Source organism: Felis catus, chromosome A2 (genome assembly GCF_018350175.1).
Source record: "Felis catus isolate Fca126 chromosome A2, F.catus_Fca126_mat1.0, whole genome shotgun sequence".
NCBI lineage: Eukaryota > Metazoa > Chordata > Mammalia > Carnivora > Felidae > Felis > Felis catus.
Genome location: NC_058369.1, coordinates 143314707 through 143340512, shown reverse-complemented (window position 1 = coordinate 143340512; position 25806 = coordinate 143314707). Strand labels below are relative to the sequence as shown.

Genomic DNA, 25806 nt, shown 5'->3' with positions numbered 1-25806 from the left:
GATCATGACCTGAGCCGAAGTCGAATGCTCAACCGACTGAGCCACCCAGAGGCCCCCAGTTTCTCCAATTATTAACATTTTGTATTAGTATTGTACATTTGTTACAATTAATAAACCACTAATGATACATTGTTATTAATGAGAGCCCATACATTCATTCTTTCTGTTTTACAGTTAGGTAAGGGTTTTAACTTAGGTTTTGGCTTGATTGAATAGATGGGCAGTTGTTAGCTACTTACTAGGAGAGGAAAGACTGTGAAGGATATGTTTGGATGAAAAAGAATCAAATGTGTCTAGATGCATGAAGTTTAGGATTATTATCAAACAATCAATGGAGTTGGATAAGTCTGCAGTCAGGGATAGATGTATAAATTTGAGACTCATCAGTGGAGGTATGAGGTTAAATTTCAAATTAAAATGATGTGAAGGGGTGCCTCGGTAGCTCAGTCAGTTAAGCATCAGACTCTTGATTTCGGCTGAGGTCATGATCTCATCGTTCGTGAGATTGAGCCCAACGTCTGGCCCTGTGCTGACAGTGCAGAGTTCTTGGGAGTTCTCTCTCTCCCTCTCTCTCTCTATGCCTCTCTCTCTCTCTCTCTCTCTCTCTCAAAATAAATAAATAAACTTAAAAAATGGTGTGAAGAGTTATCAGGAAATAAGACAATGGAGAGAGTGAGGACAACTCAGTTAAAAATTTCTGTTTTACAGTTAAGGAGAGTGGATAAATGAGGCAATAACGTCAATAATGGAGTTTTTGCTTGCTTTTTTTTTTTTTAAGATGAGAGCTATTAGAACTCATTTGTAAACTGAATGGAATACTATGGACAGTCTAAATCTGTTGATGTCAAAGGAAGAAAAGATATCTGTGTATGTGAAGGTGCATGGAGAGTGAGCCGTGAGGTCCTTGCACCAGGAGCAGGGCATGCCTGTGACTGGAGGGATGTGTCCTCAGTAGGAGGGAGGTTAATACGAGTGTAGATGCAGGTACCTCATAGGTTTTGTGGCGGAGTTATGAGGGAGTTTTTGTCTGACTGCTGCTTTTCCTCAGTGAGAAAGTATGAGACCAGCTGAAGTGACAGGGGGAGGGAGGTGTTGGGTATGGGAGGCATGAAGCAGTCTGTCATCCAGAGCAGGGAAGTGGACTCACTGGCAAAGTGTGGAAGGATTGCAGAACAATGTTGACTGCACACTTTGGATCTGAGGTCATGAATTTAAAGTAAGACCAGACAGCAGGCTGGGACTAGATGAAGCAAGTGAGGTGCCTAATGTGCAGCATTTAGGGAGGCACTCACTCTCATAGTTGTGCTTGAGGCACCTGACCTGCCTCAGTCTAGTCGTGGCCTTGCCAGGCATTAAAGCTTTATGATTTTCTCAAACAGTATTCAGCTGCTTGAATATAGGCGAAGAAGTTATACAATTGAGTTCAATCATGATTGTGATTCGGCAGAGGAATAAAGTTGGTTGGAAGGAGATCACAGAACCTGTGTGAGAATAAGAAGGAAGGGAAACTATCATGGGGGGGGGAGTATAATGACAAATTGGGTTGATAAATGAATCAATAAATTTAGGGGATCATAGAATGGTCGCAGTGGGGGTGGAAGGTGGTATCCAGGGAGTGAGTGAAAGTTGGGAGATGATGCAGTTCCTGGCAAGGACAACTTGTAGACTGTGATCATGATAGCGGGTGGTGAGATACATGACAGGGATGACCACTGGAAGTGAGGAATGCCTCCACTAATGCAGAGGCCAGGATATTGAGTCATCCAGGTGGATGACGAGACCACCAAGAATGATAACAAGAATAGGGATGGAAAAGGATACAGAGTCAGATCTAAAGTCTTCAATGAATAAAGGCTGACTAATTGATATATGTAAGAGTAATATGACTGATTCCTAAATAATTAACATATAATATGATTCTAATTCAAAGGCATAGGTCTGTTTATTGATTGTAATAAATACTTGATAAAATAAATCGGATAAAGAAAAGGTGAGCATGAATAATTGAGATTCTGTTGAAAATTGCTATTTCCTATGGCATTTTGGTCAATGACTTAAGTCTCACATATGCATTCTTTTAAGGGAGCCAAAGCTCACTAAATCAACTGATTTCATTTTTCACTTTCTCATTTTTTTCGTGCTTACCCAGTAGTGTAGGTTGTTATGAGAAGGAAAATGGATAAAGTTTTGTAGCAAGAGGGAGGAAGGAAAGTAATAAACATGACAATAAGCTGAGTGGCTTACACTTATAAATATATTTATAATATTTGCCCATAAAGACGAATGAATTATTCTTGCATTGCATTTGGCATTGTGGAAATAAGCTAATGTAGATCAAGGAAGCATAAGTGTAGGCAAAGGAACGGATAATGATGATGATGGCTTCCATTTATTGCACACCTATCGTGTGCCAGCCACGCATTAAGTGCTTTACATACATCATCTCATATAACCCTCGTAATAACCCAGGGAGGTGGAGGTTATTATGCTCCCTTGATGGTTGAGAAAACAGATTTAGTGAGGGTAACTTGTCCAGATCACGCAGGTAATTGGCAGAGCCAGAAATCAAACTCAGTCCCCGAATCCCAAGCTTATAGTCTTCCCCAGAACAATGTTCAACAGAGCCAACATTTGCAAATAAAATCTTCATTGGATGTATCATTTTTTTCCTACAAAAACATATCCAAGTGCTTGATATGCCTAGTAATAAAAATAGATAGTTTTTTCCAATGCATTTCTTATTGAGCAGAAAATATTCCAGGAGATATATAGACTCTGAGAGGGGTACCTGACAAGTAAAAGTTACCTCACAGCTCCACATTGTTTGTTTCCATTTCTCTGCTAGTGCACATCACTTAAAACGTTTTTTAAAAAATTAATACACTTAAAATTTTCTGAAATAACTAAGTCTAGGGGATGAAGTCTGGGAGATATATATCTAAATACATGTATATCTAAATATATTTCTTACCTGTGTTGTTGGTAAATCATAATAAAGTGATCGATGTATTGAGATCAATGTATTTGTCATTTAAAATTTTCTTCTGGACAAAATCAGCTGTTTCAGGGGTGGTCGGATTCATACAAAGGATATTTTAAATTTCTTCTTATAGAAATTAGTAAACAGCATGGCCCCTTGTAGCTATCAAAGGTGTTGTTGGTTACATAAACCACAGAACCAGGGTAATCATTTGAGATGAGCCAATGTGTAATGGAATCATTCTTTCTGTGAAAGGGTTGAAGTAATTCAACTGCAAGCCTAGCCCCAGATCAGAAATCAGATTAGTAGAACAAGTTGCAAGAGTGTTTTCTAACATCAGACTGATAACAATGTGAAAGGGATTCATTTGGCCCCTTCCTTAGTGACTATAAAAGATGAGAAGTGACATACATGCATTTCATAATGTTATGGAGAGAGTAAGTATGGATTTACTTGGGATCATTAGTGAGGGTCTGATTTACGCTTTACTGTAATTTATTGATTGCTCACTCAGTATGAAGCACTGTATTTGGTTCAGAGCCTACAAAGATTAGAGATACACTCTGCCTTTGTTAAGGAGACCTCCATTGTAAGGAAGGCAGAGGGTCTACCCAGTGTTGAGCACATAATAGGTTCTCAGTAAATATATGTCGAATAAATGTTTTGAGTGGGTATGAGGGTGAATAGTAAAAGTGTGTGGAGTGTAGCGAGTGATATGTTAGAGCAGGATAGCATGCAAAGAAGCACTTGGGCTTTTGCTCCCGGTTTAGAAGATCAAGCTTCTTTAGGTGTGACCTTTGAGCCACATCTTGGAAGGAATTATATAGAGAAGGTATAGGAGGAAGGAGGAAGTGAATTTATGAATAATAACATGTACAAAGACAGGATGGTAAGAAGGAGCATGGTGAATTTAGAGAACTGGGTTTTAGGTATAGGTGGCATTCTGCTGAAAGAGGAGAACTAGTGGGGCACCCAGGTAGCGCAGTCAGTTAAGCGTCCAACTCTTGACCTCGGCTCAGGTCATGATCTCGTGATTTGTGAGTTCAAGCCCCACGTCAGGCTCTGCGCTGATGGTGCAGAGACTGCTTGGGATTCTATCGCTCCTTCTCTCTGACTCTCTCTCTCTCTCTCTCAAAATAAATAAATGAACTTAAAAAATTTAAAAAAAAAAGAAAAAGGAGAATGAAGATTAGTGAGGGTGACTTGAGGAAAGCCATATATGATCACTGAGAAGTTCCTATATTTTCATATGGGCACTGGATCTCATACACAGCATTGCCATAAAACCATAAAGGAGATAATAATTAATACTTATATAATACTGTGTACTAAATATTTTACATATTTTAACTCACTTTATCGGCACATAGTCCTCTGAGATAGGAAGTACTATTAGCCCATTTTAAAAATGAGACACATGAAATACAGGGAAATTAAGTAACTTACCTGAGGTCATACATCTAATAAGTGACAGAGCTGAGGTTTGAACTCAGTGATCTGGCTCCAAACCCAACACTCCTAGCCATTTTAGTATATTACCTCTTAATACAATGTCAAGTTCAGTGTGGGTTGTTGTTAATGGTATTTGAAGTATTTCAGTTAGTCAATTATTATTTTTGTGATAATGCAGCTCTCATTTATTTGCTTTCTGATAGACTTTCTCAGGTTGGAGAAAAGAGATGTAGAAACAGCTGACATACCAGGAATTATATGCAACTCAGAGTACATTCATGAGAACGTGTTACATGAGTGGCTTCCTTCTACCTTTGGTATCATCATGGTTAAAAAGATTGAGACTGCTGTTGTAGAAGATTGGAGGTCATTCAGTAAGGGGTGTAACATTGGGGATTTTAGTTAGAGAAGTCAAATAGTCCTTTATTCATGAAGAATACGGCATGATAACTTTTTGACGTGGTATATAGATGTCAGGAATTGTTGATGACGTTAGTGTGAAATCCATACAGATACGTATTTTTCCATCCAAGAATCTCTTTCCCATTTGAATTTCCATTATCCTCTGTCTAGATATCACTTAAAGAATTTTCAGCATCCTATCTATTCCTCTGCATTGGTGCATACTGGAAATACTGATGGGGTGAATAATAATCGTAATAATAGTACCTCATTACCCCATGCATTGTTCTGTGCACTTGACAAGTATTTGTTCATTTAATTCTTACAACACCTCTATGAGAAAAGTGTCACTATCACCTCCATTTTTCAGGTGAGGACACTAGGATTTAAGGGTTAACCTGCTCAAGGTCACTAGGAGTTCTGTTTTGGTGACTTGAGGTCACTAGGAGTTCTGTTTTGGAGAGGCATGGCAAATGGGTTTCTGCTTGAGTGTCTAAGGAGTAGCTAAGATAGTGCCAGTTGATTGGACAGCTCCTATTTTATTCCCCAATTCATCATTTCTTTCTTGATTTATATATAAAGCCATTTCCCATATGAATTAATAATAATAATTTAAATGCATACAGCTCTTCTAGGACTTCAACACATGCTCGTGTTCATTGTTAAGTCCCCACGTGACACTGAATAGAAAGAGAGATACAAAGTCTTGGAAATAAATGGGGAGGTGGAGTTCGCATGGTCGTGCAGCTCTTGATTCTCAGACTAGTGCTCTCTCCTCCATGCTATACCATCTCTTGTGGCCTTAGCAGTTTTGCAGATGCTAGGTATCTGTGATCCTATCAGAGATTTCATGCTGTGTCCAATTTTATAAACATTCCAGAGAACAGGAAATTGGACATCTTTCCATTAAATACTTGGAAAGTACCCTAATGGCTGCTGTGTGACTGTGGTTGTATTTATTTGCAACTTATTGTCTTAAGTCATCCATGTTGTTTGATACGTTAAATGTTTTAGAATTTTGTGATTACTGGCATTTGCTAAAAATTCTGCAGGTGAAGAACTCGTTATAAAAGGGGAGCGTAGAGAGTTGATATATGTAATTATTCGTAGTGTATATTTTGGGAGAGAATAGGAAAAGAGATAGCGAGAAGGAGACACTTTCTAGCACAGCATAGAAATTAAATCCAATATGCTATGACAAGCAATTCAGGGAGAGAAGACAGGCACAAAGAAAAGGGATTGGTGTTAGGTGAATTTGTTGAGATAGCAACGAGTAATCCAACAAGATGAAGCAGCGAAATGGGCGAAGCTAAAAGCTGTTACAGAACAGGAAGTTCTATTCAGATTGTGAGGCTACGCAGAATAAGACATGGCAGTAGCAATCCCTTTCTACTGTTTTTTTTTTAAATACTTATTTATTTATTTTGAGAGAGAGAGAGAGAGAGCTAGAGAGAGCATGAGTGGGGGAGGGGGAGAAAGAGGAGGAGACAGAGAATTCCAAGCAGGCTCTGTGCTGCCAGGGCAGAGACCCAGGTGTGGCTCAATCTCACGAATCGTGAGATCATGACTGGAGCCGAAACCAAGAGTCAGCTGCTCAACTGACTCACCTGCCCAGGCGCCCCACCTTTCTCCTCTTAAAACCTGTGATTATGCAACACTTAATAAGTGGAAAAGGAAAAGTGAGCAGAAGCTATTAAGAGAAAAGTTGAAAGCTTCTTAGAGAAATGAGAGTTTAGAATATACTAGATCTCTTAAGTCCTGCTACCCTGCCCCAGTGAATTGGGGGAACTTTTATGATCCAGAACTTGCCAGCCATCACTGTCTTGCCCATTGAGAGGTTCCCAACGATGGCCCACACTGATATATTCTTTGGCAGAGTTAGCAGAAGCAGAAGCTTAGAAGAGAAATTGAATGGGGAACTGCTTCCGAGCAGAGTTCAGGCCAGACTGAAGCCAAACTCCAGGGAATTTGGCTAGGACGTTTTCCTGCCAGAGTTTGAGTGGCTGTTTGTAGTTCATGTTATATAGTAGGTGTTATGCTTCAGGACATTTACACTCTTCTCTATTGACTGTCATTCTCTGTAGCGAGGATGGAATATTCAGCCTATCAACTTCTATTTATTTAACTGTTATGTACATTGCCTAACTTGGATACTCACCATTTACTTTCTAATGTGCATAATAAAGCATGTCTTCTCCCTGTATGTACATCTGGGCTTCTTTTTGTGTAGAAGATATTATGCTATCAAGAATGACCTTGTATGGATTACAATCTTCATATCTCTTACTACACACAATATATTTTTATCTACCATTCTTTCTTAGAGAAAAATAAGCTCAGTGGGCTATCTTACTAAAACTTTATTCACATTGTTTTCTAAACATTTATAGGTAGTGCTGGGACACCTGTCACTTTTAATGAAAATGGAGATGCTCCTGGACGTTATGATATCTTCCAGTATCAAATAACCAACAAAAGTGCCGAATACAAAATCATTGGGCACTGGACCAATCAGCTTCATCTAAAAGTAAGTATCAATATAAATTTGCATTAATGGATATAATTCTCAGATAGGCAGGCTTTATTTTTAAGTTTATAATACAAATTTTGTTAGAATTGATTCTTATAATTAAGTTTTCAGAAAATGTGTGATTTTATCCTTCCTTCAACTTTGAAATGTTATGGAAAATCTTAACTGTCTGTAGAGAAATCTAGTATCTATAGGGATTTAACGAAAGATCTCATTTCCTTTTAAGTGACTGTATTAGGGAAATTTTGTCCTTTTTTGAAAGACTCACTTGTTTACGTGTTGGTACACTCTGTGTGTGTGTGTGTGTGTGTGTGTGTGTGTGTTTGTGTGTGTGTGTTGTGGGGGGGAGGAATGACAGTGTGCCACGAATAAGTTTAGGCTTAAAAATAAGTGTATTTTACCTTTGCCACATCAGATATTGAGACCTTATGACCATATCTGATTGATGGAAGTGAATCATGACCAATATTTACATTACCTCTTTGAATCACAACATCAGAGAAAGTTAATGTACCTACAGGTGATGGTCAGATCCTTTAACAGCCTTACGGGCTGCCTGCTGTCCCTACCTACCTGGTGTGCTATCAAGGCCCAATGCCCACAGACTTGGCATTTCCTAGAAGTGGCCATGTGAGGAAAACTTGAAGAACTCAGCTTAAGCAGGGTCCCAGGGCCTGGGGGTGGTGCCGAAGCTGGCTGGGCATTTGCCTGCCCTGGTGTCACCAACACAGGGGGCTCTGTCTCCTCCTGCTGGGTCTGGTGGGGCTCTGGTAAGGGCAGCGTGCAGGATGGCTGTGGGGTGCAGGAGCTTCATCAGTTTTGCCTGGCTGGTGGCAGCCCTTCAGAGGGGATTTCCTAGGGGAAGGGTCTGCGGAGACATTGGAGAGAGCTATGTGGTGCCAGCACCCACCAATTATAAGGGGCTCTGGAGCAGGAAGCCAATCCTGAACCTGAGAGATAAGGGGGGCCCAGAAAGGGAGCAGGACTGTTAGTGGCCGCATGGGGAGGGTGTTGGGGTGATTGGAATAGCATCTGTTTACCACTAGGTAAAGAATTATTTCACATTTTAACAGCCATGATGTGATAGCAGTGCATTGGCTTCTTCCAGTATAGAGAAATAAGGAACGTGCCCTATAGTCTCAGCTAAGGATTGGCATTCATTCATTCAGCATGTCTTTGACAACTGTAATATAGGACTATTTACAGGGACTTAGCGTGTCCTCTGTAGACAGTCAGGGGCTTTGTAAATGCCTCAAATAAACTAGAAACATATTCATGTACTGTCTTATTGTTCTAATATGTATTTCATTCTTTCCCATAATGAAAGTATCTCTTCTTGATCCTCAAAGCCATCATAACACTGTGAGAATTTTGTTTCCTAAATGAACAATTAAGTTCATTTCCTAGCCATCCTTATCCTAGCTAGAAGGTAAAAGCTTATGATGTACATGAGGGTGGAGATCATTCTTGTCTATATGTGTGTAACATGTTCACATGTGTTTTCTTGTGTTTGAACGCACTCAAAAGACATCGAGTTGGTAATTTTTAATACAGCTTTTTACTTCTGTATCTCCAAAGAGAGCTCCTTAAGTGGCATGCTTATGCAGCATCAGTCACCAAAGTTTTCAAAAAGGAAGCAGATGATGAGAAATAATAAAACTAGGATATTTATGATCTACTGTCTCTGAAATGACTTCCTGATAATTATCATGGTTCAGCTATCAATAATGCACAAAGACAGCTTATATTTCTAACTATTGTTGTGCTTTGTAAGACCACGTATCTGCAGTTAACTACATGCAGCAGCCTGAAGAAACCTTATCTACTGTTCCGTAACCCAAATTAACATATATTGAAGCATAGTTTTTATAAGTCTACAAGTCATTAATGCCAATCTGAAAATCAATGGATTTTTGTCAAAAGGTTTTTGAAAGTAAACCTATGTGAAACAAAATAATTAAACATGACAAAGAAAATTTGATATGGGTTAAAATAGGTTAGCTACTTTTTATCTGATATTTATTAATGCTAAACTGCCTATTACATTCTTATGACTAAGGATGTACATAGCAAAGTTCAATGGTTGAAAAATATGTCCACTATACTAAGATACCTAAAACATTTACACAAAAAGTATATATACACACACATCTCTCTATATATGTGCATGATATATTTGTTATAAAACTTCATACTGAATCTCAAGCTGTTCTTTAATGTACATTTAACAGTGCATGAGAGTTTTATGTTTATTATTGTGTAGCTATTCATAAAATATATCAAAACAATTTGTAAGAGTTATTTCTTATGCATGATTATGACCATTTATAACTAGATAGGAGTACCAGCTTTACTGAAACAGAGAGAATGTATCTCTGAGAAGAAAAGTACGTAAATTAGACTGTGGGGAGAGGTTGTAAGTCAGGGTTGACTTCTGGCGTATAGCAGGACAAATTGTTTCCCCTTGGATCGGTGACCTGTTTGAAGGCCGAGTAGGGGGTGCTTGGAAAGTGACCAGTTTATTAAAGTCCTGCTTGGACATTAGTCAAGGCATCAAACAAATGCTTTGCTTCAGTTTTATCATCTGTAAAATGAACGCATTAGTAGCCCCTATTTTGTATGGCTGTAATAAGAATTAAATGAAATAATATAATGAAGCATTTAGTCCAGGACTTGGCACACATGAAATCCATAAACGTTACCTATTCTTAATCCAGTGTCTCGTGATTCTACGTGGCCAGTGGGAGATATGGTAATCGATGTGAGGAAAACACTGCTCATTACAGAGGCACTTGAATTTGCTTTAGAAAGTTAGGAGAGAATCTCTTCATCAAAATGCTGACCATCTGTCTCCATAGCCCAGTGTTTCTTCTTATCTTTATTATTGGCCTTAATACCTTAGAAAATCTGTCTACACTTAAAAAGTAACCTTTAAGTGAGATAAATACAAACTTTCTATATGGTAGCATCTGGCCAGGTAATGTCAGCTAAGCAATTGTTTTTTGAATGGACTTGATAAATTCATTCTGTGCACATACACTGGGCTAAGTTTTGGGACTAGAGTGAATATGTAGTTCTCAGGGTGCTCATAGCCTGGAAGGATAGACCAGCACTCAAACCAACAATGCCAGCGTGGTGAGGCAGGTGCATGGATGAAGGTGTGTGCAGTGTCTCCAAGCAGCAGCCCAGAGAGACTTTCCTAATCCGGCCTGGCTGCCGATGACGGTTGTGTTGAGGGCCAGGGGAGGATACTCTCCCCTGTGTCCTCCCATCTCTCCTTAATCTGTTAAACCAGATTTACAGTAGATTTTACACTCTGAGCGGTAAGCATTTATCAGTCAGTTATTGGATGGAATTCTGCTTCAAGGAGCCAGTTTTTCTGGCTGAATTCAAGCATGGGATGATTTTGTACACAGCCTGTGTACGATGAAGCATGTATGAATGTGACAGATTTGCCCTGAATGTACCTTAGTGGAGTAAAAGAATTTTTTAAACAAGTAGGCTATTTTTTTTTCTTTTTCCTGGAAAATTATGAGGTGTTTTATTTCCTCAAAAGCATTGTCTTTATTGTTCCAAATATTATTGCTTCTTTTTCTTTATGATGGAACTAACATATGTTCTTAATGTAGCAACTACAATCAGCGAGTACAATTGTTTAGTTTGATTTAGGCTTTCTATTCAGTTGCCTCAGTCCGTGCGTGAAGGGCGTGTTGTCTGAGAACGAATTTGAACAATTAGGTCTCTCCATTTTGTTAGACTGAATGTCTCAAGAGGCAGGTGGTCCTTATTAGTGATTACAAAACATATTGTAACCTCGAGGTTCCGAGTAAACATCAGAGCCTGAACTGCAGGGAGAACAGCCATATGCTGCTGTAAGTCCATGGGGAGAAGGTATATGGAGGTTAATGGATGTACCTAAAATAACTCTAACTCAGGGCTCACTTTTTTATACTTCCAACCAGTGCTTACTGGTTTTTATTTATTTTGTATTGTTTATTTTTTGATTATGGTGGGAATGAGGCAGATGGTTTTGCTTGTTTTCTTCTGTTTTCTTCTGTTTTTATTCAATTAAATAATTTGGAGATAAATAATAGTAGTAAAGGATAGCAACTCTATAAGAGTGTCTCAACCACAATTATTAGTGGCACAGTGTCAATTGGGAAGGGTGATTTGAAGAATGGCTTCATTGACACTGATTTAATTTTGAGTGGGTCTCTCCATAGAAGAATGTAACTCTTCACAAGGCACTGAATCCTGTTCCTCAGTTATCTCATCTGTTAAGTGGGGATAATAAATAGGCATTATGAAGATTGAATGCATTCGAATATAGTGGTGAAGAACGAGACTTCAAAGTCAGAAAAAGGTTTGAATTCCAACCTTCCATTCATGAGTCTTAGAGCCCTGCTCATATTATTTTAGCTCTTTTAGTCTCAGATTCTTCATCTGCATGGAAACAATCACAGAGTTCTTGAGATAATTAAAGGATTAATCACATACACAAAGATCATAGAACATTGCTTGCCACATAGTCAATGTTAAGTGAATATGGTAATAATAATTTGTTTTGTTTTGCCACAATAACTAGTCTACTACTGAGGACCTATAGTTTCAATCTAAAATTCCATACATGCAAAGTCTTTTTTGACTTTATTTTGATGTTTTGAGTAGGGATTAACTTAAAAAGAAGTACATACATCATGATAACTTTTCTGTGCCTGTACAATAAATCCAAAATGTTTACTTTAGTATTAAAAAAAATGGGCTGCATGCTTTGGGGACAACCAGAAACTTGAGCAAAATTTTTGGTGTTTAGCCCAATTAAATCTGTCTTTCCTATGGACATGTAATATATATCATTTATAATATAATATTTTAATTTAAATATATTTAATTATATGTATATCTATTTGCCTGTAGATGGTTAGTCAGTTACATGCTGTACTGGAGTTTCCTCCACTTTCTTGGAATACAGATAGAAAGAATTCCTCAGTGTCCTCATTTGCCTTGTGGGTATGCTGTTTTGGATAAACATTATAAGTTTTTAACCAAAACCATTAGATTCATTAAATAGAGGAACAGCTTTTCTATAGTGAAGGTTATTGAAATAGTCTTGAAGTAAAGATGGATTGAATGGAATTGGAACAGTGTTTGAGGGGAGACTTGACCCTTTATTTGCTTTGGCTCTGAGAAGTCATGCATTTTCTCTTTGCCTCGATTTCTCCATTTGCAAAGTTGCCTACATTTAGAAATGCTCTTTCATATCACTGTCAGTGCTTATGAAAGATAGCTCACCTGTGAGGCCAGCTCTCCCTTTCCCACAAACCATGAATGTAGAGTCAATTCTCTGAGATCTTTCACTACATTCTGACAGAACTTTAAATGCCACTGTAGTTCCTGTCTTTATACTCCATTCGGAAAAACTATTCTGCTCCCATTCTGTACAACAAGATGACTAGTGGTCAAAACTATATTTTTGTTTATTAGATTCAAATATATTCTTTTTTAAAAAAAGTCATTTTGGGGTCAGTAGTTATATCTCTGTTTATGAGAAAACAAGCATTTGATAAATTCATGTTTTTGACATGTTGAGCAAATACCAAGGTAAATTAAATTTTAACTATGTCCTTGCTAGCCCAGGGTAGGTGCTCAGTAAGTATTTGTTAAATGTCATGAATAATATGCTGATATTTTCTAAATACTGACTGAATATAGGACAATGATCTGAGATTATTGATTAGGAAGTAGACTTGTACACAGTTTATTTATTCAGTGGCTGCTCCCTGCCAGGCAGGATGCTAAGCTGTTGAGGAGTACAAGGTTCAATAAAATAAACTTCCAGATATTAAAAGATTCGCAATTCATTAAAGGCAACTATATGCTTGAGTAACTACAATAAAAGCATAACTAGGAACAGATTAAAGAACAAACTATGAATTCAGAAGGTATAATGATTACTTCCAACTACGAGGAGGATAAAGTTTCTTGATACATGAGATTCAAACTGATCTTCAGTTACTTTGGTGGCCAGAAATGGTTGCGAGAGTGTACAGTCCATGGAAAAAGCATCCGTCCATCTCCAACCGTTCATTCATCCATCCATTCCAGAATAAAGTGCCTCCAACGTGCCACTGCTGTGCTAGGTGCTGTAATGATATAGAGGTATGTAAGATTCAGTTCATAGGGTCACCCCTAAACTGGTAGCACTAAGTAGGAGCAGAATCCAAGGAAATGTCTCGTTCATGAGTCCACAATGCATCCATCCATGTTCCTTTATTCTTGTCTATCTTGAGCACACATTCTTACTGGTAAAGTAGGATTAGTGTTCACTGAGAAACATTCTGTCTTGGTCTGGAGACTGGGAAATTGGGAACTGTTTTGATCCAACTGGTTTGCGATATCCCCATGGAGACAAGTTGGGAAGACCCTAGTACTTGGATGGCCTGATAAGAGAAACCTGACTTCAGAAGGCCCCTACCATTTGTCCTCAGAGAAGCACTGATAATTTAGGGCAAAGAGCATGTTGTACTTGTCTTTGAATGTTTAAAAATTACCACAATGTGGGTCTCACTCAATATTCATGAAATAAATTAAGGAACTCAAAAATAAAAGTAGTGTTATTTTTACAAGACCATAAAGGTGAGCTAACCATAAAGTATTAATCTGGAGATAAGGTATAACCTAGAGCACATGGGGTAAGGGTAGAGTTCAGAGCCGTAATAGTAATCAGGAGTGAAGTCAGATACAAAAGCCAGAATGGAAAATCTAGTTCAGGGTACATCTAATCGAGCCCCATAAAGAAGAAGGGAAAATCCAAAGTCACGCACAAGAGCAAGAGGAGTGTGAATTGGGGGCGCACATAAAATTCTGAAGGACTTACTATTACTATTACCATTGGCTTTTATTCCTGCCGTGCCATTTGCAGAACTTCCTATAGCCTGTAGGACCTCAGTGTTGCTTAGTGGCTTCAATACTTACCTTGAAGGAACAATATCCATTGCTGCCTTTCTGACAGGTTATCTCTGCCTTATCTGTCCATGTACATGGTTTGAGCCTTGTTCCATAAGATATTTAAAAGGATGTAATAAGATACATTACATAGTAGGATAGACAAACAAACCAGGAAATTACGAAGGAAGAATAAAGAGAGTTAATAAATTTTAGTTAGTAGTCAAGTTTGATTTCCTCGTCAGTAATTACAACCAATAGATTCACCTAGGCTGCTCAGTAGAATAAGAAATAGTCATGCTGATATTTTAAGAACAAAATTATGCCATATAAAAATATAGTTTCCCAAATAAAGTGTCTCCAATGTGCCATTGCTGTGATTTTTTAAGAATACACAAATACATGCCATATAAAATATGGTTTAATCAGATTAAGATTTGAGATGCTGGAATCAGTTATCTCAATCTTGTTGGAGGCAGATTCCTGGAGTAACCTAATAGTATCCAGGGAATCTAGTAGTTTATCAGGGAAATATAAGTAGAGCATTAAAATGTCTATCATTATTGATGAAAAATAGAAGTCATTAGCGCTTAAATAGCTATTTTTATAAATAATTGTGACAATGACACAGAAAAGGAAATGAAAACTAAACAAAATGATAGAGATCAAATTAGAAAAGGAAAATCAAAAAAATATGATGCAAGTCAAAGAAGGACATAATATAAAATACAAAATGCTTCTTTATACCAACACCAAAGATGGGCAAAGGAAGATGGTGATTCTAGACTTTTATGGGGATAATAAAGTAATAAAAATTATAATAAATGGCATTTTAATCCCTATTCTAGCCTTGGGAGGAGTAAAGTAAGTACAATTTTAACATGATGAGTAGAATAGGAAAGGTTAAAATAAGGTTATAAACATAAAATGATAATATAGAATAGAGGAATAACTGGTAAAAAAAAAGTCATTTTCTTATGGTAAATTTGCTAAAATATATGTGAACCCTGTATGCTAGGGTACTTTTAAAAAGCTCAATGGACACATCAGTGTTATTTAAAATCTACAATGTGCAAGAGTATTACAAGTAAGAACTGAAAAGTATTATATATTAATAAAATATGTTGCCCCCAGATATAGATAGAGGTCAGTAGCTGGTAAGGGCATGAAACTAAAAAGAATAAAGTTAGTGTGTCTGTTGACTGAATCAAAAGTTTAGCATGGCATTTTTCCTCAAAATTTCCACTATTTAAGGAAGGAAAATAGATACAGAACCTGGATCATCCCCAAAGTCCCTATACCATTTCACTGAGGTTATTGATCATTATCACCAAATGAAGTTCTAGAAATGTACAGTTCTATATCAACTCGGAGGTTGAGACATCAATCCATAAATAAATGACAGAGGGATACAACAAAGACACATAAAAGTACCAAATTTTACTATTCTTTGATTGCTTTTGTTTGTTCTAAAATCATTTTTTAAATTTTTTAAAAAAAATTTTTAATGTTTTATTTATATTTGAGACAGAGACAGAGCATGGGGGGGGGCGGGGCAGAGAGAGAGGGAGACACAGAATCCAAAGCAGGCTCCAGGCTCTGAGCTGTCAGAACAGAGCCCAATGTGGGGCTTGAACCCACAAACCGTGAGATCGTGATGTGAGCTGAAGTCAGGCGTTTAACCAACGGAGCCACCCAGGTGCCCCTAAAATCATTCTCAATTAAACTTATTTAAAGATGATTGCAGATTCACATGCAGTTGTAACAAATAATAAGGAAAAATCTCATGTCCCCTTTGCCTATTTCTCCCCAACAATAACATCTTGAGAACTATAGTGTAATATTACAACCAGGACATGGACATTTATATGGTCCAGCAATTTTGTTCAAATCTCCTCAGTTTTATTTTTACTCATCTAGTGTGTGAAGGGGTAGTTCTGTGCAATTTTGTTACCTGTCTTGGTCCTTGCTTCTACCACTATAGTCAAGATACAGGACATTTTCATCACCACAAGGATCCCCATGTTCCCCTTTTATTGCCAGATCCATTTCCCTCCCATACACCTCCCTCCAGTACCTGGCAACAACTCAAATGTTCTCTATTTCTACAAATTTGTCATTGCAAATAAATGGAATTATCCTGTATGTAATCCTTTGAGTTTCAGCTTTTTTCATTCAACATAATTCCCTCAAAATTTATCCAAGTTGTGTGTCCCTTTTTGTTGTTCAGTATTATTCCATGGTATGGATATACCAAGTTTGTTTAACCACTCACCCTTTGAAGGATGCCTGCAAAATAATGATGAATAAATCTGCTGTGAATATTTGTTATTTTATGTAGAAAGAAACAAGGAAGAGTGATATCTTATCTCGGAACTGAATGAAATTCATTTTTATATGACAGTTTATATGACTTATAGTTAACCCTTTAATATAGAATATTTCTTGAAAATAAGAAAGGGAACATGACACCTTATCCTTATACCTGGGATAGTGATGTCTTAGACGTGGTAAACCTACCACAGTTGCAGTAAATGTACCTAAGAAGAAAAAGTTCTCGTTTAAAAACAATGCCACATAGGTCTAGCTCCTGTTAACATAGTCGTGTGTGAAAACAGACCTGTATGCTTTCTTCTCCTGCTTCTACTTTCCATCCCTGTCTGTTGTGTTGTGTTGCTGTCTGTGGCACTAAAATGAAACTCTTAGAGTTTCCAAGAATTTCAAAGTTGCCCCTGCTCTCTATTTCTCAAGTTGTTTTAACACTCTGGTAGGCTTTGCTGTATTAGTTCTCATTTGACTGCTTTGTAGCTATCAGGTCAATTGGTATATGCATTTCTCTGCATTCATGCCATGTTTTTAGATTCCAAATATCAGACATGACTTCTAGATTAAGCTATTTTATGATCTTCAAGACTACTGATCTAAACTCTTGTGGAAATGTTCAGAGGGAACCCAAAGGGACAGATTACAATGGAAATCTCCTACTACAAATATACTTTGAGCTTTGGTGTGTGTGAATTAAGTTTTTTAAATTTGTGCAACGAATTACCCTATCCTTAATATTAGTTAATCAAAGAACCAGTTGATTTTTATAAATGGTAGCTATAAAATATTCTATAGGGGTGTAATTTCATGTTGTCCAAGGCACAAATGGACTTGAAGAACAGACCCTGCCATGCCCCGTGACAATACAGGATGTATCACCAGAGTTTAGGAGACTGGTTTTTAACCTGGACTCTTACTAATCCTGAGACAGATTTGTGCTTGATGACTTAATGTTTGGGGCCTCAGTTTCCATGTTTATAAAATTATGAATTAAATATAGCTTTTCACTAAAATTTCTTCCAGATCTATTACTTTCTAATTGAATACTTCAGAGTGTGAATGTAATGTTATATGTATTTTCCTGTTTATTTACTTATTGTTTTTTAGATGAAAAAAGTACTGTAGGGGCACCTGGGTGGCTTACTTGCTCAAGCAACTGACTGTTGATCTCAGCTCAGGTCTTGACCTCAGGGTCCTGATTTCAAGCCCCATGTTGGGCTCCACGCTGGGCATAAAGCTTAACTAAAAGAAAGAAAGAAAGAAAGAAAGAAAGAAAGAAAGAAAGAAAGAAAGAAAGAAAGAAAGAAAGAAAGAAAGAAAGAAAGAAATGTACTGTAAAAAGGTGTAAGGCCTAAATCATTCATCTATATAGAAGTGATTCTACAGTGTAAACCTCACTAATCAGAGGTCTTATGTGATTATTTTCAATTTGGGGTACTTATTTAAAGAAGCATGGCTGCTTACAGCCTACAAAAACTATAACAGAAATGGGAAAGGTTACCTTTGTTTTAATAAAAATGTAAATATTACTAATTACTTAATTATATTAATTAATGATACTCATTGTCTTTTGATTTTGCAGATACACGTTTTTCTAATATGCTTGAAAAATAGAACTGTGCTATAGGGAAGCTAAGTTTATTCTATTGAATGGACCGAAAATCAAACAGGGCTAAGTAGAAGTAACTAATGTGATTTGAGAAATGCTTGTTTATTTGGAAAGCACTTTTCAGCAAAGATAAAAGAGAGCTAAGTTCTCTGTGAAGAATTAGGGGACGTCACAGTAGAGAGGAACAGGCCACATCTGAGCGATAGATGGGAGCTAGGCTTATTTTTGCTCCCATAAAAAGGGGGAAATAAAATGATTTCAGAATTCCCACTGTGCTGTCTCAAATTCTGTTGCATTCAGCTTGTGACATTGAGACAATGAGCCCGCGAGCATTTATTGCCCTTCTACCTTGTACACAGTAAGCAGCTTTATGTTTAGAGGTGGATGTATCGGGACTCAGGCACAGTGATCATGTCTCCATTCTGCCTTTGTGCCTGTTTATCCATTTCCTGGGTCTCCCTGGACTTCTTCCCACTCTTTATCAGGTTTTCACTATTTGTATGTTCAACTTTTCTCCTGAGATGAAGTTTCGCATCTGTTACTAGCTGGATAAGCAATTACTAGGCGTTGCATGAAAAATTTTTTCATATCCTTTAAGAGATGCTTAAGAAATAATTGGCCTTAGAAAGTTAATTCCATTCTACTATCCTTGTGACACAGCCTCCCACCGGACAATTGGCTCATTTTTCTGGAGTTTGTGGTGACTCTGAAAATTAAAAGATAGTCTCTTACAAAAAATAAAAAAATAATTTTTTTTTCTAAAAGTGTTGGAAACTTGAGGCTGAAACAACTTCCAAAATGATAACTGTGGGTCTTGTCCAAGTCAGCGTTTTCTCAAATGCCTTCCTGGAACACTGGTTCCACAGGATTTTAAATAGCTGCTATATATGCACACAAAGGCTCTCTGGTCAAATAAGTTTAGGGAACATTAGAACAACTGTTTTTGTTTTGTTTTGTTTTCCTGCAATACTTGTGGAGCCTTTAATATGCTAATGCACATTATGGCTGACTGAGAAGGAGGCATCGAATGTACTGTTGAATAAATTGATTTGACCGTGAATCCCTTTTTTATTTGAAGAACATTTTGTGGAACTAATATTCCTTCAAGCTCACTTTGAGAAATGATGGCTTAAGATGAATTTTCCACCTAAGTCGACATTTACATTTATTAACTCATTTAATCCTTATCATAACCCTATGAGTTAAGTTACTGGTAGAATGACCATTTTTAGAAGAGAAAACTTAAGATTAACAATCAGGGGCTATATTGAAGTTCGCTCAGCTAGCAGAAATGTAAGTGAAATTCATGGGCACACACAGCCTACTCCAGTGTGAGAGCTTTTAGGAATACTGAAGGAGAATCAAGATGACATGGTGAATGATTGGACATATGGGAAACCAGGGAAAGGTGGACTCAGGATGCCTCTGAAGCAAATGAGAATGCAGGAGAAACATTTTAGGGATAAGGCTGCCATAGGAGAAAGCTTCAAGGAGGAAGTCACCCTGAATCTAGTTAGAGCTTGAACGTTCTGGGTATGGGACATGAAGGAAGGCACAACATGGAGAGGGGGTAGACTGCACATAGGCAGAGAGGGGGAGTCTAGGAATTTTCATAAAGAACAGAGACAACGGGGGCCTCTGGGTGGCTAGGTCTTTTAAGCATCTGACTCTTGATTTCAGTTCAGGTCATGATCTCACTGTTAGTGAGTTTGAGCACATTGGGCTCCTGATCACAGTTCAGAGGCTGCTTGAGATTCTCTCTCTCCCTCTCTCTCTGCCCCCCCCCCCCTCAATGAATAAACTTAAAAAAAATAGAACAGAGGAAATAGGAAGGGGAATCATAGAAGATCTATTTTAAAAGCGAGTTTTCAATTTGGATCTCAGCTTTTGAGTGTGGGTGTCATCAGTCGCTGGAAGGAAATGACCTGATCACACCTGGGCATTAAGAAGATTAAATGCCATCAGTCTACAAAAAAAGGTGGCTTTCAGTGACAATTGTAATTTAACAATGCCACTTGACCATTTACATTTTTAGTACATAGGCACACTTTAGATTTAGGGCTTATTGGCCACAAAAAGAAAATTATCCTTTATTCTAACCACAGCTTTCTTTGTAGTTTCTCAAGTGGGCTAAGCAGGTTAATAAGTATTTCTATAATGTTGGTTGATAACAGAGTACTAAGCAGATATCTTATAGTTTAATTTTTATGAATTCCCGCCTTTTTAGCATATGTAAGTGAATAGTACAGTGAACAAACTCAGGAGACAGTGTGGCTGAGATTTTAGTGCAGTTGACAAATTACAGACCCTCCTGTGGCATCCCAGAAAATAGACAAGTAAAATTTCTTTTGCTAGAATACCAACTGATTTTGCCTTTTCCACACAAAATTCCAAAAAATCTAGTTGGCCAGTGATGAAACACTCCACCAGCATCAGAGCAAAGCCTTGTTGTAATGTCCATTGCCTGCCGTATGCTTAATAAAATGTCACTGCTTCAGGATAGGCACTGACCCAGTCAGCACAATAACAGCTCTGAAACCTTTCCTCATCTGGGAAGCGGAGGCCTCTATTATGTACCAGATCCTATTTTACTGAATCTTTTTACAGGTCAAAAAGGTTTTGTATGTGAAAATGCCTTGTAAACTTCAAAGTGCTGTAGAATTGTTAGCTCTTATTTATGAGGACCATAATCGTTTTGTGTAGAGGATAACAGTCACACAAAGTCAATTTGGGGGGCGTCTGGGTGGCTCAGTCAGTTAGGCTTCCAACTTCGGCTCAGGTCATGATTTCAACATCTGTGGGTTCGAGCCCCGTGTGGAGCTCTGTGCCGGCAGCTCAGAGTCTGGACCCTGCTTCGGATTCTGTGTCTCCTTCTCTCTCTGCCCCTCCCCTGCTCATGCTCGCTCTCTCTCTCTCTCTCTCTCTCTCTCAAAAATGAAACATTAAAATCAACATTAAAATTTTTTTTTTTAATTTCAACTTTGTCACTTTCTCATTTGGAAGAATTTTTGACATATATTAAGGTACGCATAAATTTAGTCAGAATTGGATCTGCATAGACTTCAACAGAACTGAACTTCTAATATTTAGTTTCTTCCAGTTTTTGTGCCTCTTTTGTGTGTGTGTGTGTGTGTGTGTGTGTGTGTGTGTGTGTGTGTGAAGTTCAGTCTTTTGCCCCAGGGCCCAGGGAAAATTCTGGTACTGCAACTGGCACACAGAGTAGGTTCTCAGTAAATGTGGGTTGAATCTGAAAAATTTCATTGTAGGTTTGTCACTTTGCCATTTCTCCCTTACTTCATGTGGGTAAGGCCAGATGGAAAGAAAACAAATACATTTTTTTTTAATTTTCTTTTTGTTTTAAGCTTACTAATTGTTCTATAGCCGATATATAATATAAAATACTCATAACATCAGAGAGCTAAATTAAAGACCAGAGTTAAAAACAGTAATTGTTCACGAATGTGCCTTTTTGCAGCCTTTCAGCAAATCATATTTATTGGCATGTAAGAAATAGCTGCCCTTTGTAAGGGAGCCCTCACCGTTCAGGAGCGCACCTCTGGAGCATGGCGGCCATCTGCCGCTGCTCCCTAGCGGCTGCCCTAAACTGCCCGGTTGTCTAAATGTTGAGTGGAAGAAGAGAAAGGAGCAGCTGTTCTGGAGCTTTGTGGCTGCCTCTGCCCTCCTCCTCACCGAGCAGATCTGCAGCTCGGCTCTTGGAGCAGGAGATGCACTAAGGCGGGCTGTAGTCCTCTCCAAGCTCACTCCTCACGCAAACCACAAACCTCTTCTCTGCCATCCTTTATCCTTCTCCTGTCTCTTGTGCCCGTTCCTCCTGCAGGATGCTAAGTGGGAATGGGGTCAGGAGACTGAGGGGCTGTGCCCAGAGTGGTATGGGATTCGGGCCAAACTGTATTCTGCTTTTCATGTTGCTCCTTTTATTTTCTTTGAATCAAAAATTCTTCCTGTGTCAGAAATATATGTAAATACCTCATGTCATGTGGCTTCAAACCAATCCACTGTGATGACATTGCTTCTTTTTATGTAACAGAAACTGTAGGAATAGAAGACGATTAAGAGTTTTTCACTCTAGTCTTCTCGTTAAGGAGAATCATTTTGCTGTCCATAATCAGGTCTGTGAATGAGGGGGGAAGCAGGGAATCATTGAAATAAGCTTGATTGACTTATATCGAGAAACCAGAGAAAGAAATGAATGTATCTAGCACATGAGAGGTAGAGGAATAAAGAACGGAGCACGGGCTGGTTTGGTGGGAGATTTGAAAGTTAAAAAAGAATAAGAGAGTTTTTTGAGTAGCTGCTAAATGTGAAAAGTACATCCACAGAGAGACAGAGAAGGGTGGGAGGGAGGGAGAGGGACAAGGCAGAGAGAGAGAGAGTGAATGAGTGTTTGAGATCAAGAAACCTGTAGCAGAAAGCATGCTTAAGGGGGTACAAAAGGATTTTAAGAAATTGTGCTTGGTTAGATGTGTTACAAAGAGATTTGTCTTTTGGAATTGCTGAGAAACTTCCATAAATCTTTAAGTTGCTTCCAAATTATTTTTTGGATATTTAGTCACCATGCTGTAGTGCCATGAGGCAGCTGAGTTTTCTGTGGTGATAGTCTTTGAATGTAAAGTGTCTTGCCTAGTGTTTTTTAGAGTAAATCATTACCTAGAAGGTAGATTGGAATAGGATTTCAGTGTTTTACAGCTTGGAAATTTCAGAGAAATTTCCAAATGATTAGATGTCATCTTTTGTTGTCCTGGAACACTATATCAGAGCTAGAAGGAAACTTGAACTCCTTCTCTGATATTAAAATAATGGCTTGGGATGGTAATCTGCTGTTTGGCTTTGGACTACTGTGTGGATTCTTTTTGTTTTGCTTTGTTTTTGTTTTTTTGTTGTTGTTTTCTTTTCTTTCTTTTTTTTTTTTGACTCAGTATTAAGTAAATTCACTAAATTGAGACAGCATAAGAAGTTCCTTTAGGTAGTTTCAGATTGGAAATTAGCTCTTTAACCTCACCTCGTAAGATACCAAATACCTTAAGAAATGAGAGACCGTTTAGAATGGATGCAGGAGGTCTGGCAGCCAAGTGTGGATTGGCTTATGGCTTAAAGACCTGCACCACTGAGTCTGTACTTGGAGGAGTTAGACTTGGATACCAATAGAGATAGTAGGGATCCTTTCTGTCCTTGATGGCCAAGGGCAGAAAAATAGGCCTCTGAGTTATGAGGAGGTTTCCTACTGAAATAGTACAGTTATGGTAAGCCATGGATGCCATAGAGCCGGCAACTACAGGATTTGGCTCTAGGATATTTTCCTGGATTCAAAGACTGCAGAACCTATGCTTCTGAAGAAGACTGTCCTGCTGATCTAGAAAGGGAGCTGCAGAGTCAGTGGGGGCTGGGGGTGGGATTAACTTGTAATTAGGCTTTGATAATAAGTATTGATGTCTCTACAATCCATTCAGACTGGAGGGAATTTATACCCTGGGCCTGTACAGTCAGAATCTTCACTGAGTTTTTAAGGAATAAAAAAATGTTAAAAATATCAAAAAAAGGTGGGAGCAGAGAAATAGAGACAAGAAATAGTGTGGGCTGATGTCTGAGGAATTTCTAAAAAGTTTTTAAAAGAAGGAAGAGACGTAAAGATAGTTGCAAGCACGAGGGACATTAAAAACTGGGGAAAGATGACCTCATGCATTGTGCTCCATGTTATGAATTCAGCCCTCTTTTAGTACTTGTGAGTGACATCCATACATATCTCAATCACTTTTCATTATTTTGGTGGAAATTAGGTTTTAAAAATTACATAGTATTGGACCCAATTCACATGGTGCATTGACTTTGCAACTGTTAAGGATATTTAGAGCAGAGGAAACTGAGGCTCAGGAAGTAAAAATGACTTACTCATGAGTCTTTAGCTATAGCCCTTGACCAAGATTCCAGCAGCTTATGTTGTACAGTGGCTACCCCCATTTGGCCTCCGTCATGTGTCTTATTATTAACCACTCTAGGAGAAAAGTAGGTGGAGGCCTGGAGATGAAGGGCTAATGGTTGGATGATGAGAGAAATATATTTGGTGCCAGACCTAAAATTCCACACGGCAATTAAGGTGCCAGAGTAAGAGAGACATAAATACAAGAAAAGAAAAGAAAAGAAAAGAAAAGAAAAGAAAAGAAAAGAAAAGAAAAGAAAACTTACCTTACTGCCTTAAGACATAGAATGATCTTTAAAGGGGTTGGTGCCTCATAAATGTAAGACTTTCATAGTCAGAAATGTAAGGGTATCATGGGGCCCCTGGATGGCTCAGTCAGGTGAGCGTCCAACTCTTGGTTTTGGCTCAGGTCATGATCTCATGACAGTGCAGAGCCTGCTTGGGATTCTCTCTCCCTCTCTCTCTGCCCCTCCCCCGCTCATTTTCTCTCTCTCTCTCAAATTAAAAAAATAAACTTTAAAAAAATGTAGAAGTATCATAATAAAAAATATAGTGTATGTATTTAAGCAAATATAATGTTCCTGAGTCTCACATTGATATTTGATTAGTCAGTCAGGGTGGTTTGGTTAATATTTTTCTTTCTTTCCTCAGCTTTGAAAACAAGACTCATGGGTCAGGTAGCAGATTTTGTTTCAATCCCTAAAGTGTCTGCTTTCTCTCCTTACAGTGTGTGGTAGCTCACAACCAACTGGGGGGAAAAGAACCACCAGAGAATTTAAGAGGATAGCAAGTAAGCTGGTTCTGAGACAGCTTGGAATTCAATAGGGCTGACAGAAGACAGTGAGTCATGTTATGCTATCCTGGCCTAATCGAGTCAGTATTCATCAGGGAACCTCTGCACAGGAAGTGCCGATTCCACGCCTTAACAGCCAGGGCAATCGATAACATCAGACAATAGATGTAGTCTCTGGGCCAGCCAGCAGAACAGTTCAAAAAAAAGGAGGCTGCTTGAAACAAACAAACAAAAAAAAGTGCACTGCACTTTGTGAGTGTCTAATTAAAAAGAAAGAAAGAAGGAAAGAAAATGAAAATGAAAGAAATGGAGTTCTAGTTGTCCTAAGGAATTTCAGGTCACCACACACTTAAAGACTTCACTGTGTAGAAAAAAAAAAAAAAGGCAAGGTTAAAAAAAAAAAAAGCAAGGGGAAAAAACAGAGTTAGAAAACACATCTGAAGATTCAGGTAGTTGATTTCAAACAAAGGCCAGGCCTGAAGGAAGGTACAGCTTTATCACTGAACATGCGATAGGTGGCAAAATCCTAAGAAAGTGCCCCTAAGAAAAGGCACTTTTACATCCGGCATCAGAATGTATTCATGGTGAATACGTGGCTTTCCAAATTTATCACATCCTTTTCTTAAATCGCCTCGGTCTGTGCTCAGAGTTCCTTGACTTCCTGCCATGCCTTCACTTGATCATGATAAACTCTGTGGTTATCTGCTAAAGAGCTCTATAGTCCATCTGAAATCCGTGAGTTTGCTTATGTCCGGCAATGATGAGATGTTTAATATTCTGCCAGTAACAATAGTCATATTTTTGATGTAATGGTTTATTTATTAAACCAATAGTT

The 25806-nt window shown here is 38.2% G+C and overlaps 1 protein-coding gene across 6 annotated transcripts in view; it reads left to right on the top strand.

Moving 5' to 3' along the window:
- Positions 1–25806, top strand: part of GRM8 (glutamate metabotropic receptor 8) — a 768989-nt gene that overhangs the window by 624560 nt on the left and 118623 nt on the right. For all 6 annotated transcript variants that reach the window (XM_045052711.1, XM_019825761.3, XM_019825760.3 and 3 more), the window contains one exon: positions 7225–7361. In XM_045052711.1, coding sequence (XP_044908646.1) covers positions 7225–7361 — 137 coding nt within the window. The remainder of the gene's footprint in view (positions 1–7224; positions 7362–25806) is intronic.